Genomic DNA, 15,888 nt, shown 5'->3' with positions numbered 1-15,888 from the left:
TGGTCTCTCGCTGGCTTGGGGTCTGGCTGCCCCCTGCTTTTCTCGTGCCTTGTCCTCTGCCGGGTGCGTCTGTCTGCGGCCTGCTGCTGGCCCTTGTGGGCGGCGCGGTGGGCCAGGCTCTGGGGTTCCTGTCGCTGTCTGGCTTGGCTGCGTGGGGGCGGTGGTCCCTGGTTCCCTGGGCACCACACCTACTGTTTGTGGGATTGGCTCTCGGGGAGGCTGGGGCCGTAATCTGGCTCCCGCACACACTGGGAGTCAAATGTATTGTACATGCAAATTCACATATACTCACATACATACATACACACATACATACATAGGTACCTACGCTCCCACATACATATACAAATACAGTACATATTTACACACTCAAAGTTCGTACATCCACACGCACGCTCATTATACAAACATACTGTATACACATACTGTACATATACATTCACTGTAAAAACATACATATACACATTCTGTACATATACACTCACTGTACAAACACACATATACACATACTGTACATATACATTCACTGTACAAACACACATACCGTATACACATACTGTACATATACATTCACTGTACAAACACACACATACACATTCTATACATATACATTCACTGTACAAACACACATATACACATACTGTACATATACATTCACTGTACAAGCACACATATACACATACTGTACATATACAAGTACATATGCACACATACACTCATACACATAATCACGTTTCATCAAACATATATTAACGTTGTTGCCCTAGGGTAAAATGGGTATAACACATGGCACACTGACAAAGCTTAACCTATTGTTACTATAACAATCTACAAGGTTAATGTAGGTTGCTTCTCTTTCTTCCCCTCCATTTTTCTGCATTCTTTCGTATCTCAAGTTATCATTACGTATATGTATTGTTGCATTTGAACAATTGTATTGTTGATAATAAAGGTAAAGTATTGGTATTGTTTATTATCAATAGCACTATTTCTATTGGTATTCATATTGCTCCATTTTTAGTGTAATAATGCTCATTGTCATTTCTGTATTATTTTTTATTTTCGCTAACTGCTTATTTGCTATTACTTTTACCATCATATTTGTACATTTCGTATTTGCTGATGTTGCTCTCTTGTTGTTGTTGTGTTTGCTGTTGTTGTTTTTTTCTCTCTGTCTAATCCCCCTCTTGTCCCCACAATTCCCCCCTCTGTCTTCCTTTTTTTCTCTTTCTATCCCCTCCTGCTCCGGCCCGGCTGCACCAAATGATAATATAAATACATTTAATAAAGTCAAAATACAAATAAGGCAACAAGAGAAGTATCCTACACTTCTCTTTTGTAAAGTAAATCTGAACAGCCGATATGGGCATCTACATCTACTATATGATTTGCCTGAGAAGCTGGGCAGGACATTATAAAAAAAACCAAAAAAAAAACGTCCATCTGTCCATCTTGTAGGCTTGTTCTCTTAATGCTGCTGCTCTCTCTCTGGCTCTAACTTACTAAGGTAACAGTGAAAAATCGGGCGTTACTGGTGGAATGGATTGTATTGTATAATAAGCTCCACCTTACATTGTGAAGTGAAGGGAAACCAAATGGTTTATGATCATAGTGAACAATGACAGTGAACCTCATACTCTCTTCTCTCATGAAACATCTCAACTGCATACGGCATATATATGAAAGTAAAAAAAAATAATAACGCATTAACTATTTTACTTTTTTGAAGTCATTTTCCTAACACTAGTTAATGTTCACACAGGGGTGGAGCAACAAGGAAATGCATTTCTTAGTCGAGACCAGAGAGTTTCCTTTATCTGCCCATCCAGTAGGTAAGCTACTGGAACCAAGAAAACCAAGCCAACTAAGACTTCTTTTGATACAACTGCACACTCTGTACAAAACCTTAGAGACCGAGTGACAGGCAAAGCCCCATGAGTGTATAATTCAATGATAATCATATGATTTATTTTATTACAGCAGCAGCGACAAGACAGAGAGGCTGGATATACGCAGACGGAAAAAGTATGCAGATTTTCATCTCAGTCCCCACCTAGGAATTGTTGATTGCGGAAAAGAAAGAAATAGATTTGGCTCATTTCAGGTTTGATCTCAACGCTCCAAATGTGTATGTGAAGCCTAAACGCACCAGGTATATAAGGAGCCCTGTCGAGCAGAAGATCCAACAGTTCAAACGGTTCATTGAGAACTACCGCCGCCATATTGTCTGCTTCATTGTGGTGTACGGCATCACAGCTGGTGTGGCGATTGAGAGATGCTACTGTAAGGATGAATGACCTCTGTCTTTTCGATGTTTGATCCATGTGGACTGATTGAAAACGCTGCACTCTAGACTACAGTTTGCAGGCCACATCTACAGGCATCCCTGAGACTTCAGCAGTGGGCGTCGTCGTGTCTAGAAGCACAGCTGCCGCCATCTCCTTCCTGTTTCCCTACATGCTCCTCACAGTGTGTCGCAACCTTATCACGCTGTGCAGAGAGACATTCCTGAACAGATACATCCCCTTCGATGCCGCCATCGACTTACATCGTTTCATGGCTGTGACCGCTGTCGTCCTCTCAGGTACCCGAGACGTTTACCCTTGTGTTTTAGGCTGCAGTAAATCAACTTGTTTCCAATAACAATGTGGTTTTTGTAGTTGTTCACACCTTGGGTCACATGGTCAACATCTACATCTTCTCCATCAGTGACCTCAACATCCTGTCTTGTCTGTTCCCAAAGGTTTTCACCAACAATGGGTAATGTACATGACTTTAATAGACACATACAAAACGTGAGTAAATCTTCTACGTGGATATACTTTAGAGTAGTCTGTGTACAACTTGCATCGCAGTATAGATTTACTATCCACTGAAAATGACATAACACACTGACATTATTGTCTAAATGAGTGATTCTCAAACTGTGGTTCACGGGTTCTATCTAAGTTTTTTTCTGAGGTGGTACTTTCTGAAAAAAGTTAGAGAACGACTGGTCCAAACAGTTGGCAGCACAAGTGCGTAGCAAGATACATAAATGCTTGATCTGGGTATGCGTGAGCTGTGGTTTATGAAAAGATTAATTTCAATGTGTACTACTGTGACATTGTGAAGCAGAGCATGATCCCCTCCCTTTTTAATTGACGATTGAAAGTATTCTTCAGCATTCTCATGCATTTTTCTGTCTTCACTTTAGGTCTGAACTTCCTCTCAAGTGGTCGTGGTGGTTCTTTCAAACTGTTCCAGGTACAAGGAGATTCTGGCATCACAGAGCGCATATTCCTTGTTACATTTCAACATTTTTTGTTCTTTTTACAGGGATTACTGGCATCCTCCTTCTCTTCACTTTGTCGTTCATGTACGTTTTTGCCTCTCGTTATTTTCGCCGCATCAGTTTTCGAGGGTTCTGGATCACACATTACCTTTACATTGCCGTGTATATATTGGTAAGTGTTTTCGTGCTTGACAAATACACCACACGTTCCCATCTGTTTTAGGAGTGTTGTGATCACGGCATGTTTTCATCCAACAGATAGTTATTCATGGAAGTTTCGGTCTGCTTCAAGAGCCCTCTTTCTACATCTTCCTCATCCCACCTGCACTGCTCTTCTTGCTGGACAAACTCATCAGTCTGAGTAGGAAGAAGGTGGAAATTCCTGTGATTAGAGCAGAGCTGCTGCCTTCAGGTAAACTTAAGTTCTGTTATATTCACCCGTCCTTGGTTATAAAACAACACGTTTTAATATTGATACAGGACCTGATCTTCTAAGATCCAAATAACAAGTGTTAAATAGTGTGTGCACACAAATTGTATGTACTATTATTTGGCTACTAAGACTGCGTGGGCAAGACTTCCGGTTGACCATGGTTGGTGCAAGGCATGTTTAGCGAGGGCTCAGTGGAAATGTGACACTTTTAGGAATTCCAGCCATCAACTCTACCATACCTTTTACTGACCTGTCGCGTGTGTCTGGCCGAGGGAAATCCAACAAGCCAGGCCGCTCCAAGCCCTGTGTGTCTCCGGATCCGGATACCATGTAGGAGTCAACGCCCTTTTTGAAGAGGATAAGTCAGAAGACGGACGAAATGCAAGCCGACATCCTCCACAATATTAAATCCATTGTCAGAGGATAGATAGAGATATGGAGCCATTCGAGAGCATTCTTTCGTCCTCTAGCCGGACCATCGCTAGCCTGGAGTTTGCTGCTAACGCAAATGCAAACGAGCTAACCAAACTCCATACGTGCATCAACAGGCTAATTGCGATGATCTGCAGAGCCGCTCAAGGTTGAATAACATCCGAGTGGTGGGCCTTCCTGAGGGCTGAGTTCACCGCTCAATTCTTGCAGGAGGTCCTTAAACTTGACAACAAGCCTGTGTTGGAGCGCGCCCACTGGATCATCCGCGCCAGGCCTAAAGACGGCGAACCTCCTCGGCCGCTCGTTGTACCAGTAAACTTATTTGAAGACTATTCGAAGGGTGGTTGAGGCTTCTCCGCTATCCTTTATGGGCAAGAGGATTAACATTTTCTCGTCTTCACCCCAGCCGTGGCTCTGAGGCGAGCTACCTTTCCTGCTGCGAAGAAGAGGCTACGTTCATGTCCCAACGTGAGGTTTGGTCTTCTCTTTCCGGCGATGTTGCGAATCACTACTAACGGCCAGACGCAAAGATTCGATGGTCCAACAAAGGCGGCGGATTTAGTCGACCAAAACATTAAAATGGGAGTTGCCTCGGATTCGATGTAGGAGGCATGCTAGCATGCTAGCTGGCCGCCGCCATTTTGGAGCTAGAGGACTACAGATAACAGAAGTATTGATTATGTTCTAATTAATTTAGATGGTATAGTTACTGTGTTCTGTCGGGACGACTAAGTATTTTTTTGGTATTGTCTTGTTGATTATATTGACATATTTTTGCACATTCGATTGAAGGAATAGGTTTTGATAGTAAGCTAAAACATATACCTTAGTGCACTTTATTTGCTAACTCGATGTCACATTTTTGGTACTTACTGCGTTGTTTGTCAGTGTAGAAGAGGCGCGATGGTTGTTTTTGTAGTCTTTTATGGAAGAATTTTCAGTTTCAGATATCTGGTGTTTTTTTAATCCCTCTAGAAGGCAATATTCCTTCTTTTCTAACGTTCATCACACTAGTTGATAATAAATTACTTTAATCTATATTTATATGCAAATATGATGCAATTGCTCATCAACTACGCCAAATATCAGCATCCCATTATATTCCGCAGATTCGTCCGATTCAGGTATAGTTACGGATGATTTTAAATCATTTCTATGCTTCCATTTTCTCTTCTCCTCATTGTTCTACTCCTGAGTTTGATCATTTTTTTGCCAATGTTTTAGTACATGCAAATCTTTAGTAGGTTAGGCCCATAATAATGAATGTCCCACTTCCCTCTGTTGGGCCCTCCACAGGTGTAACTCATCTGGAGTTCAAGCGACCACAAGGCTTTGTGTATCGTTCCGGACAGTGGGTCCGCATTGCATGCCTGATGTTGGGCACAAATGAGTACCACCCGTTCACGCTGACATCAGCCCCTCATGAGGAGACCCTCAGCCTTCATATTAGGGCTGTGGGGCCCTGGACCAGCCGGCTGCGGGAGCTCTACAGTGAAGAAAATCTGCTAGAACTTGGAGCCTATCCAAAGGCAGGAAATACCTTTTTTTTTTTTTTTTACATTTTGCCGGTTGATTTTCATAAAATTAAAGTAGGCAACAGTTTTTTCATTTTACTACCTAACCCCAATTTTTTTAATCACATCCTTATAAACTGTAAATTGATTGAGGGTTAGAGCAGTGGTTCCCAACCACCATACAAGAAGTGTTACCGTCACGCATGTGCAAATGAGCAGTTGACAGGTTGCAGAAGCAAACAAGTCAATTTGAAAGAATATAAACAGCGTAAAAATAAATGAATAAACATAACGGAACAGTGAATCGGCATAAAGAGGTAATAACACAAAAGGAGTTAAAGGGGAACTGCATTTTTTGGGGAATTTTGCTAATCATTCACAATTCTTATGCAAGACAAGCACACATATGTTGGTTTTTTTTGCATTCTAAATAATAAATACATGCGATCAAAAGTCTACTAGCAATGCAGCCTATGGTAGTCCCTCTATTATGCCTATAAAGCGCTTTAAAAACATCCGAACAGCTTTTTACACACTTATATATGTAAGGTAGTAACAGTGACATTTAACATTTACATATTTTGATCATTAATTTTAAAAACGCATCACAATGTTCACTTTTTCCTTCAACGACATCACTGATTACTACCCACTGCAGACTTTATGAGAGCCAACAAAAATAATAAAACATCACGTACTGTGCAATGTCTTCTCTCACTGGGATGTCGATTGCTAGGATGTTGAGCTATTCCCGATAAGATGAAGAATGACTCAAAATCCTTGCTAAGAAAAGGGGGGTGGAGCAGAAATACGGTATTTTTGGTGCTTTTTGGATGGTTCTTTAGAGGGCTTTATGGGTGAAACAGAGGACCTCCCATTGACTCTTTTATTTCTTGTCACTCATAATGATTGTGAATGATAGGAAAAATGTCCCCCCAAAAATGCAGTTACCCTTTAAGGTTGCGCATAAATGTGGATAAATGTTTTTGTTTATAAAAACAAACTGTTGGTCTGTGTTGACGTTGTTGGTCCGGACCCCAAAATGCAGAGAAGGCAGGCCAAGTGCAGGCAAAACGTCATTTTATAAGGAACAACTAAAGCAACAGCCTGGTCAAACTGAAAGAGTGCAGCAGGGAAGTGCACAAAAAGCTACTGTCACAGGCATAGGGTAAATGGGTTATGCTTGCATAGCACTTTTCTACCTTCAAGGTACTCAAAGCGCTTTGACACACATTCACACACTGATGGCGGGAGCTGCCATGCAAGGCCCTAACCACCACCCATCAGGAGCAAGGGGGAAGTGTCTTGCTCAAGGACACAACAGCACGTGACTATGATAGCAGAAGCCGGTCATCGAACCAGGAAGCCTCAGGTTGCTGGCACGGCAGACCTATGCAGTACATCAAAGCACATTACTTTTATTGGCACACAACAACTACAATGATAAGAAACTCTCTGATTGCCATTCAAGGACAGGTGTGAGAGCCAGCACTCAGTTCAGTTCAGTTCAGTTTCAGTTTATTTCGAACATGCATACGATACAATATAATGCATCACGCAATTCCATTTGGTTCCTTACAGCACGTCCGAAAAGGAGTAGGAAGAAGCAGAGTTTATTTAATCCTACCCCTTTTCATACCATAGCAATTTTATCCAATTTCCTTGTTCTCTGTAACAGAACAGTGAACAAATAAATAATATACCATTGTAAGCAAACAAATATTAAATACATACATAATCTTTGTCTTAATAAAAAGAAAATAAAAAAGGGTTCAAGATGTTCATCATAATCCTTGTTCTGTGTATTTTGTGAACACTTGTAGTTTGAACAGTCTCTTAAACTGAATCATATTGGTGCTTTGTTTGATTTCTTTGCTTAATCCATTTCATAATTTAATTCCACATACTGATATGCTAAAGGTTTTAAGTGTTGTACGAGCATACAAATGTTTTAAATTAGATTTAAATTAGAGTTGGTGTCAGTGGCACACACGTAAGCACAAACTAGAAATAAGAGCGCTGGAACAAAAATAACACAAAAAACAAGAAAATAGTCAAAAAACAGATTTTTGTTAACATGAACTTGACGTTAAATATGTTTAATAAACACTTTAAGTGCATATACTTTGCGTTTTTTCTTGAATATTTTCTCATGCAAAATGAAACACCATTAATATAGATGAAAAAAATAAATTTTATTTAATCTTGATTACTCAAAATGAATCCACAGCAACTCTGTAATTATTGTGATTAAAAATGTAATTGTTCGACTGCACTACTTTTGATCTATTCCCCTGAGAACCAGCATCCTCTGCAGCGAATGTTTGTGTTTTGCATAACGGGGCTATTTTTTATGTGTAACTCTGACAACAGAAGTAGACCAAAAATAAAATGTACACTTCAGAGGACGCTGATTCTCAGAAGGATGTGTAGTGTACTTTGGAGCCCTTGAGCATGTCAGTCTATATTGTAACTTGAGGATCAGAAATGGGTTTTCTATTTATTATTCCTTTTATGACTTGCACTTATGGGAAAATGTTTGCAGATACTATCTTTGAGTAGGCGGCATTACTCAAAGACAATTACAATATGATAAGACACACAAAAGAAACAAATCATTCCATTTATGTTCTTTTTTTTTATCACATTGTCAGCTCACCAACACCTTTTATGGTCAACTAACACAGATTACTTCTGGGTTCAGTTGCTCACACACCACTGTTTGTCTTCCCAGAAAGTGCAAAGATGTAATATTTGTACAAAACCTAAAACCAGTGAAGTTGGCACGTTGTGTAATTCATAAATAAAAACAGAATACAATGATTTGCAAATCCTTTTCAACTTATATTCAATTGAATAGACTGCAAAGACAACATATTTAATGTTCGACAAATGTAATTTTTTTTTGCAAATAATCATTAACTTAGAAATTAATGGTAGCAACACATTGCAAAAAAGTTGGCACAGGGGCATGTTTACCACTGTGTTACATGGCCTTTCCTTTTAACAACACTCAATAAACGTTTGGGAACTGAGGAGACCTATTTTTTAAGCTTTTCAGGTGGAATTCTTTCCCATTCTTGCTTGATGTACAGCTTAAGTTGTTCAACAGTCCGGGGTCTCCGTTGTGGTATTTTAGGCTTCATAATGCGCCACACATTTTCAATGGGAGACAGATCTGTACTACAGGCAGGCCAGTCTAGTACCAGCACTCTTTTACTATGAATCCACGCTGTTGTAACACATGGCTTGGCATTGTCTTGCTGAAATAAGCAGGGGCGTCCATGATAACGTTGCTTGGATGGCAACATGTTGCTCCAAAACCTGTATGTACCTTTCAGCATGAATGGTGCCTTCACAGATGTGTAAGTTACCCATGCCTTGGGCACTAATACACCCCCATACCATCACCGATGCTGGCTTTTCAACTTTGCGTCTATAACAATCCGGATGGTTCTTTTCCTCTTTGTTCCGGAGGACACGACGTCCACAGTTTCCAAAAACAATTTGAAATGTGGACTCGTCAGACCACAGAACACTTTTCCACTTTGTATCAGTCCATCTTAGATGAGCTTGGGCCCAGCAAAGCCGGCAGCGTTTCTGGGTGTTGTTGATAAATGGCTTTCGCTTTGCATAGTAGAGTTTTAACTTGCACTTACAGATGTAGCGACAAACTGTAGTTACTGACAGTGGTTTTCTGAAGTGTTCCTGAGCCCATGTGGTGATATCCTTTACACACTGGTGTTGTTTTGATGCAGTATCACCTGAGGGATCAAAGGTCACGGGCTTAGCTGCTTACGTGCAGTGATTTTTTTCCAGATTCTGAACCTTTTGATGATACTACAAACCGTAGATGGTGAAATCCCTAAATTCTTTGCAATAGCTCGTTGAGAAATGTTGTTAAAGTGTTCGACAATTTGCTTACGCATTTGTTCACAAAGTGGTGACTCTCGCCCCATCCTTGTTTGTGAATGACTGAGCATTTCATGGAAGCTGCTTTTATACCCAATCATGGCACCCACCTGTTCCCATTTAGCCTGTTCACCTGTGGGATGTTCCAAATAAGTGTTTGATGAGCATTCCTCAACTTTCTCAGTCTTTTTTGCCACTCGTGCCAGCTTTTTTGAAACATGTTGCAGGCATCAAATTCCAAATGAGCTAATATTTGCAAAAAATAACAACGTTTTCCAGTTCGAACGTTAAATATCTTGTCTTTGCAGTCCATTCAATTGAATATAAGTTGAAAAGGATTAGCAAATCATTGTATTCTGTTTTTATTTACCATTTACACAACGTGCCAACTTCACTGGTTTTGGGTTTTGTAATTGGAACAGTTTGTTACAATTGTACTAATACTTAACCCTCAAAGTGTACATTTGGGACTTAAAATAAGAGTTTTTGTAATGCTTCTTTTACCACAGCTGTACATGGATGGCCCATTCGGAGAGGGCCACCAGGAATGGACTGACTTTGAGGTGTCTGTGTTGGTGGGAGGAGGAATCGGCGTCACGCCATTTGCCTCCATCCTCAAAGACCTGGTGTTCAAGTCCTCCATCAAGTCCAAGATCCAATGTAAAAAGGTGTCTTGAAAACAAACATTTCTTCCCACATCGTGACGTATCTTTGCGGACGAGCTCCCTATTAACTGTCATTTGTTCCAGGTGTACTTCATCTGGGTGACCCGCACGCAGCGTCAGTTTGAGTGGGTGTCAGACATCATCAGGGAGGTGGAGGAGATGGACTCGCTGGAGCTGGTGTCAGTTCACACTTATGTCACTCAGGTGGCCGAGAAGTTTGACCTCCGCACCACCATGCTGGTGAGCCCAATTACAGTGTCATTATAAACTACACTGTATTTACATTATAGTCAGTGATGGATTACCATCTATGTTTTTCTTGTGTATAATCTGTGAACAGTACGTGTGTGAGCGTCACTTCCAGAAAGTGTGGAGCCGCAGTCTTTTCACCGGCCTGAGGTCCGTCACCCACTTTGGCCGTCCGCCTTTCGTCTCCTTTTTCAGCTCACTGCAGGAGGTTCACCCTAAGGTCAGGCCTTTTCTCCATGCATATACACTCAAAGTTTGATATAACGTGGTACAATATAACGCAACATTCTATATAAAGAAGGAGTCCCCAAACTACAGATAAGGCCCGCCAGCATCCAAAATATTTTTGGACGCTAAAACATTTTTTTAATCTGTCCTTTCTAGCCCATCCATCAATCCATTTTCTACCGCTTGTTACACTCGGGGTCTCCTCGCCGCTCAGGCAAATCATATTGTCTAAAAATGCATTTTCCCATTGATAACGTGACAGTCTCGGGCGAGCGTGCGGCAAATGCGCGCTCTTTCAGTCAATTAGTGCACGAGGGGAAAAAAAAGGCGAAATCGTTGGATAAACATAAAAAAGACTCAGAGTGTAGAGTTTTTAAACATCTGTGGACATATGACTTTTTTTGGTCAAGTGTAAAGAAAAAGGCAATTTGTCTAATCTGCAACGAGACAGATATATATATATATATATATACATATATATATATATATATATATATATATATATATATATATATATATATATATATATATATATATATATATATATATATATACATACATATATATATATATATATATATATATATATATACACATACATATATATATATATATATATATATATATATATATATATATATATATATATATATATATATATATATATATATACATATATACATATACACTACCGTTCAAAAGTTTGGGGTCACATTGAAATGTCCTTATTTTTTAAGGAAAAGCACTGTACTTTTCAATGAAGATAACTTTAAACTAGTCTTAACTTTAAAGAAATACACTGTATACATTGCTAATGTGGTAAATGACTATTCTAGCTGCAAATGTCTGGTTTTTGATGCAATATCTACATAGGTGTATAGAGGCCCATTTCCAGCAACTATCACTCCAGTGTTCTAATGGTACAATGTGTTTGCTCATTGGCTCAGAAGGCTAATTGATGATTAGAAAACCCTTGTGCAATCATGTTCACACATCTGAAAACAGTTTGGCTCGTTACAGAAGCTACAAAACTGACCTTCCTTTGAGCAGATTGAGTTTCTGGAGCATCACATTTGTGGGGTCAATTAAACGCTCAAAATGGCCAGAAAAAGAGAACTTTCATCTGAAACTCGACAGTCTATTCTTGTTCTTAGAAATGAAGGCTATTCCACAAAATTGTTTGGGTCACCCCAAACTTTTGAACGGTAGTGTATATATATATATATATATATATATATATATATATATATATATATATATATATATATATATATATATATATATATATATATATATATATATATATATATATATATATATATATATATATATATATATATATATATACATACATACATATATGTATGTGTGGGAAAAATCACAAGACTATTTCATCTCTACAGGCCTGTTTCATGAGGGGTTTCCCTCAATCATCAGGAGATTTTAATAGAAGCATTCACATACTATGGTTTATATAGGGCACAGAACGGTAAACAACCTCATCACAGCTGCCGATAAAACCACAAATTTCTACAGAATGGACATACAAGAACATAACATTTTACTGGACAGAAGCATCACCAAATCATACAAAAAAGCACAACCCAACACTTTACAGAACATCCACCTGGAAAATAAACGGATCGCGGCTGAACTGGACATTGAGGACAGGGTGGACGCTACAGCCAACAAGGAAGCCTTCATCACATTGAAGGACCACAAACCCAACTTCGCAAATAACCCATCCTGCCGACTAATAAACCCAACTAAATCCGAAATAGGAAAAATCAGCAAAATAATCCTGGACAGAATCAACACAAAAATCACGGACAAAACACCACTTAACCAATGGAGAAATACAGCAGCAGTAATCAAATGGTTTAGCAACATCCAAGACAAACAACAGCACAACTTTATCTCCTTCGATGTTGAAGAATTTTACCCTTCCATCACGCAAGACCTACTGACTCAAGCAGTAGACTTCGCCTCGGACTACGACTCAATCACAGGCAACGAAAGAAACATCATCATCCACGCAAAGAACTTCATACTCATCCGCAACGGTACACCATGGCAAAAAAAGAACAATTCAACATTCGGCGTCACTATGGGGAGTTTTGACGGAGCAGAAACGTGCGAACTCGTTGGGAGTTTCCTCCTCTCCCAGCTCGCTAGCCTCAACCTGAACCTTGGTATTTACCGTGATGACGGACTGGCAGTGTGTCGCGCCTCGCCAAGGAACAGCGAGAATACCAAGAAGCGCATATGCCAAATCTTCAGAGAACGGCCTACGAATCACGATTGAAGCCAACAACCAAACCGTCACTTTCAACCTGAGGAATAACAGCTACCAACCATTCACGAAACCCAACACAACACTCCAATACGTGCACCATGACAGCAACCACCCACCCACCGCCACGAAAAGAATACCTACCGGAATTAATAAAAGACTATCGATGCTGTCATCTAGCAAAGCTGAATTCGACAAAGCAACCCCCCCGTACCAAAAAGCACTTGATGAAAGCGGACACAACTTCACCCTCAACTACGAACCCACGCCAGGAAACCAACCAAAAAGGAGCAGAAAACGTAACAACATTATCTGGTACAACCCCCCATACAGTAAAAACGTCTCAACTAATATTGTCCACAAATTCCTCACTCTGATCGACAAACACTTCCCCAAAGGCAACACCCTAAGAAAAGTATTCAACAAGAACAACATTAAATTGAGCTACAGCTGTATGAACAACATGCGACAAATCATTTCAAACCACAATAAAGCAATTGAAAAGGAGCCGCCCAACACCAGGCAGAACGACTCCAAAACCGACAAAGGCTGTAACTGCCGCAAGAAACCTGATTGCCCTCTCAACGGGGGTGCTTACAACCATCAGTCGTTTACCAAGCAAAGGTAACACGCAAGGACATTAACACATCCGACACATATGTAGGATCAACTGAGGGAGAATTCAAAACCAGATGGAACAATCACAAGGCTTCTTTCAGATGCAAAAGCCTGCGGAACACTACAGAACTCAGCAAACACATTTGGAATCTCAAAGACAATAATGTTGAATATTCAATAACATGGCAAATTCTTGCATCCAGCACACCTTACAACAGTGGTAATAAAAGATGCAACCTATGCTTAAAAGAGAAACTGTTTATTATATACCGTCCAGACCTGTCATCCCTCAACAAGCGCAGCGAAATTGTATCAGCATGTCGTCACAGAAGGAAACACCTCCTAGGTAACACATGAGTCAATCACCACGCCCCTACGCCTGCCTGTACCTACCCGTTCTGTGCCCTATATAAACCATGGCATGTGAATGCTTCTATTAAAATCTCCTGATGATTGAGGGAAACCCCTCATGAAACAGGCCTGTAGAGATAAAATAGTCTTGTGATTTTTCCCACACATACATATTACGCTCTACCACGGTATCGAGCACTATTTTTTTGGGATAATCTAATTATATATATATATATATATATATATATATATATATATATATATATATATATATATATATATATATATATATATATATATATATATTATATATATATATATATATATATATATATATATATATATATATATATATATATATATATATATATATATATATATATACATACAAAAAAAAGGTGAAATAACTGAAAACATGGTTTATATTCTAGTTTCTTCAAAATAGCCACCCTTTGCTCTGATTACTGCTTTGCACACTCTTGGCATTCTCTCGATGAGCTTCTAGCACACCTGTGAAGTGAAAACCATTTCTACCTCTTGAAGCTCACCGAGAGAATGCCAAGAGTGTGCAAAGCAGTAATCGACCCCGAATTTTCGCCCCAATGTTGCCAACAGTCCTAGTCTTCCTTTGTTTACGTTCTTGTTGCTAGAAGTGCCTTAACTCATGCACCCGTTTCTGTTTCTTTATAACGCGATCTCGGGAATAACGAGATCTCGGGAATAACGTGATCGGTATTCTATGTAGCCCAACCACTGCGTTATATGGAACTTTGAGTGTGCACACGCATTTAACGTGTCCACTTTACTGTGTGTGTTTTCTGCAGGCGTCTAAGATTGGTGTATTCAGCTGTGGACCACCAGGACTCACCAAAAATGTGGAAAAAGCCTGTCAGCACATGAACAAAAAGGACCAGGCACTCTTCATGCATCACTATGAGAACTTTTAAATGGCCGTCCATGTTATAGACGATCGTGCTGGCCAATTTAGGAGGAGAAAATAAATAAATACACAATTTAGAAGGAGCAAATCTCAAAGATGTAAAGTATGGCAATGAGAAAGTTGATATTGTTGATCATCAGAATAAAATGTCAAAATAATTAATGTAGGATGTGTTCTTTATCTGTAGTTACTATGCTGTATCTACTCACATAGTGACCTGGTTGTTGACCATCTATAAAGTGTATGGCATTTATTAGGGGGTTATTCGTACAAATACGATTTAAATATTTAAAAAAATATATATGCTTTGAATATTTTATCTTCTATAATTTACATACAAAAGTGGAGACCACTTTTTGAGTAATTGTGGTATATTAATGTTATGGCAAAACATGACGGAAATTAACCAAACCAGGTAAGCTTGATTTATTTGATAAACATATATAATGTTTACAGTATATACATATATATATATATATATGTATATATATATATATATATATATATATATATATATATATATATATATATATATATATATATATATATATATATATATATATATATATATATATATATATATATATATATATATATATATATCAGTGGCGTGCGGTGAGGTTCATGGCTGGTGAGGCACTGACTTCATCACAGTCAGATTTACAAACATATGAACCCTAAAGAGTATCTTATTCACCATTTGATTGGCAGCAGTTAACGGGTTATGTTTAAAAGCTCATACCAGCATTCTTCCCTGCTTGGCACTCAGCATCAAGGGTTGGAATTGGGGGTTAAATCACCAAAAATTATTCCCGGGCGCGACGCCGCTGCTGCCCACTGCTCCCCTCACCTCCCAGGGGGTGAACAAGGGGATGGGTCAAATGCAGAGGACAAATTTCACCACACCTAGTGTGCGTGTGACAATCATTGGTACTTTAACTTAACTTTAACTTTACACATACAAACTGTAGCACACAAA

The 15,888-nt window shown here is 39.3% G+C and overlaps 1 protein-coding gene across 1 annotated transcript in view; it reads left to right on the top strand.

Moving 5' to 3' along the window:
• duox (dual oxidase) overlaps window positions 1–15,061 on the top strand; it is a 44,977-nt gene extending 29,916 nt beyond the window's left edge. Inside the window, exons 22-34 of the mRNA XM_062035796.1 lie at window positions 1,763–1,832; window positions 1,984–2,025; window positions 2,105–2,283; window positions 2,354–2,584; window positions 2,661–2,760; window positions 3,197–3,246; window positions 3,319–3,446; window positions 3,533–3,686; window positions 5,436–5,668; window positions 10,075–10,233; window positions 10,315–10,470; window positions 10,571–10,699; window positions 14,794–15,061. Of these exons, the coding sequence (XP_061891780.1) occupies window positions 1,763–1,832; window positions 1,984–2,025; window positions 2,105–2,283; window positions 2,354–2,584; window positions 2,661–2,760; window positions 3,197–3,246; window positions 3,319–3,446; window positions 3,533–3,686; window positions 5,436–5,668; window positions 10,075–10,233; window positions 10,315–10,470; window positions 10,571–10,699; window positions 14,794–14,916 (1,754 nt within the window). The 3' untranslated portion in view covers window positions 14,917–15,061. The remainder of the gene's footprint in view (window positions 1–1,762; window positions 1,833–1,983; window positions 2,026–2,104; window positions 2,284–2,353; window positions 2,585–2,660; window positions 2,761–3,196; window positions 3,247–3,318; window positions 3,447–3,532; window positions 3,687–5,435; window positions 5,669–10,074; window positions 10,234–10,314; window positions 10,471–10,570; window positions 10,700–14,793) is intronic.
• The last annotated feature ends 827 nt before the right edge of the window (window positions 15,062–15,888 follow it).

The sequence above is a fragment of the Entelurus aequoreus genome, linkage group LG24 (genome assembly GCF_033978785.1).
Source record: "Entelurus aequoreus isolate RoL-2023_Sb linkage group LG24, RoL_Eaeq_v1.1, whole genome shotgun sequence".
In the NCBI taxonomy this organism is placed as follows: Eukaryota; Metazoa; Chordata; class Actinopteri; order Syngnathiformes; family Syngnathidae; genus Entelurus; species Entelurus aequoreus.
Note: the sequence above shows the minus strand (reverse complement) of the source record. Positions and strands in the feature narration are given on the sequence as shown.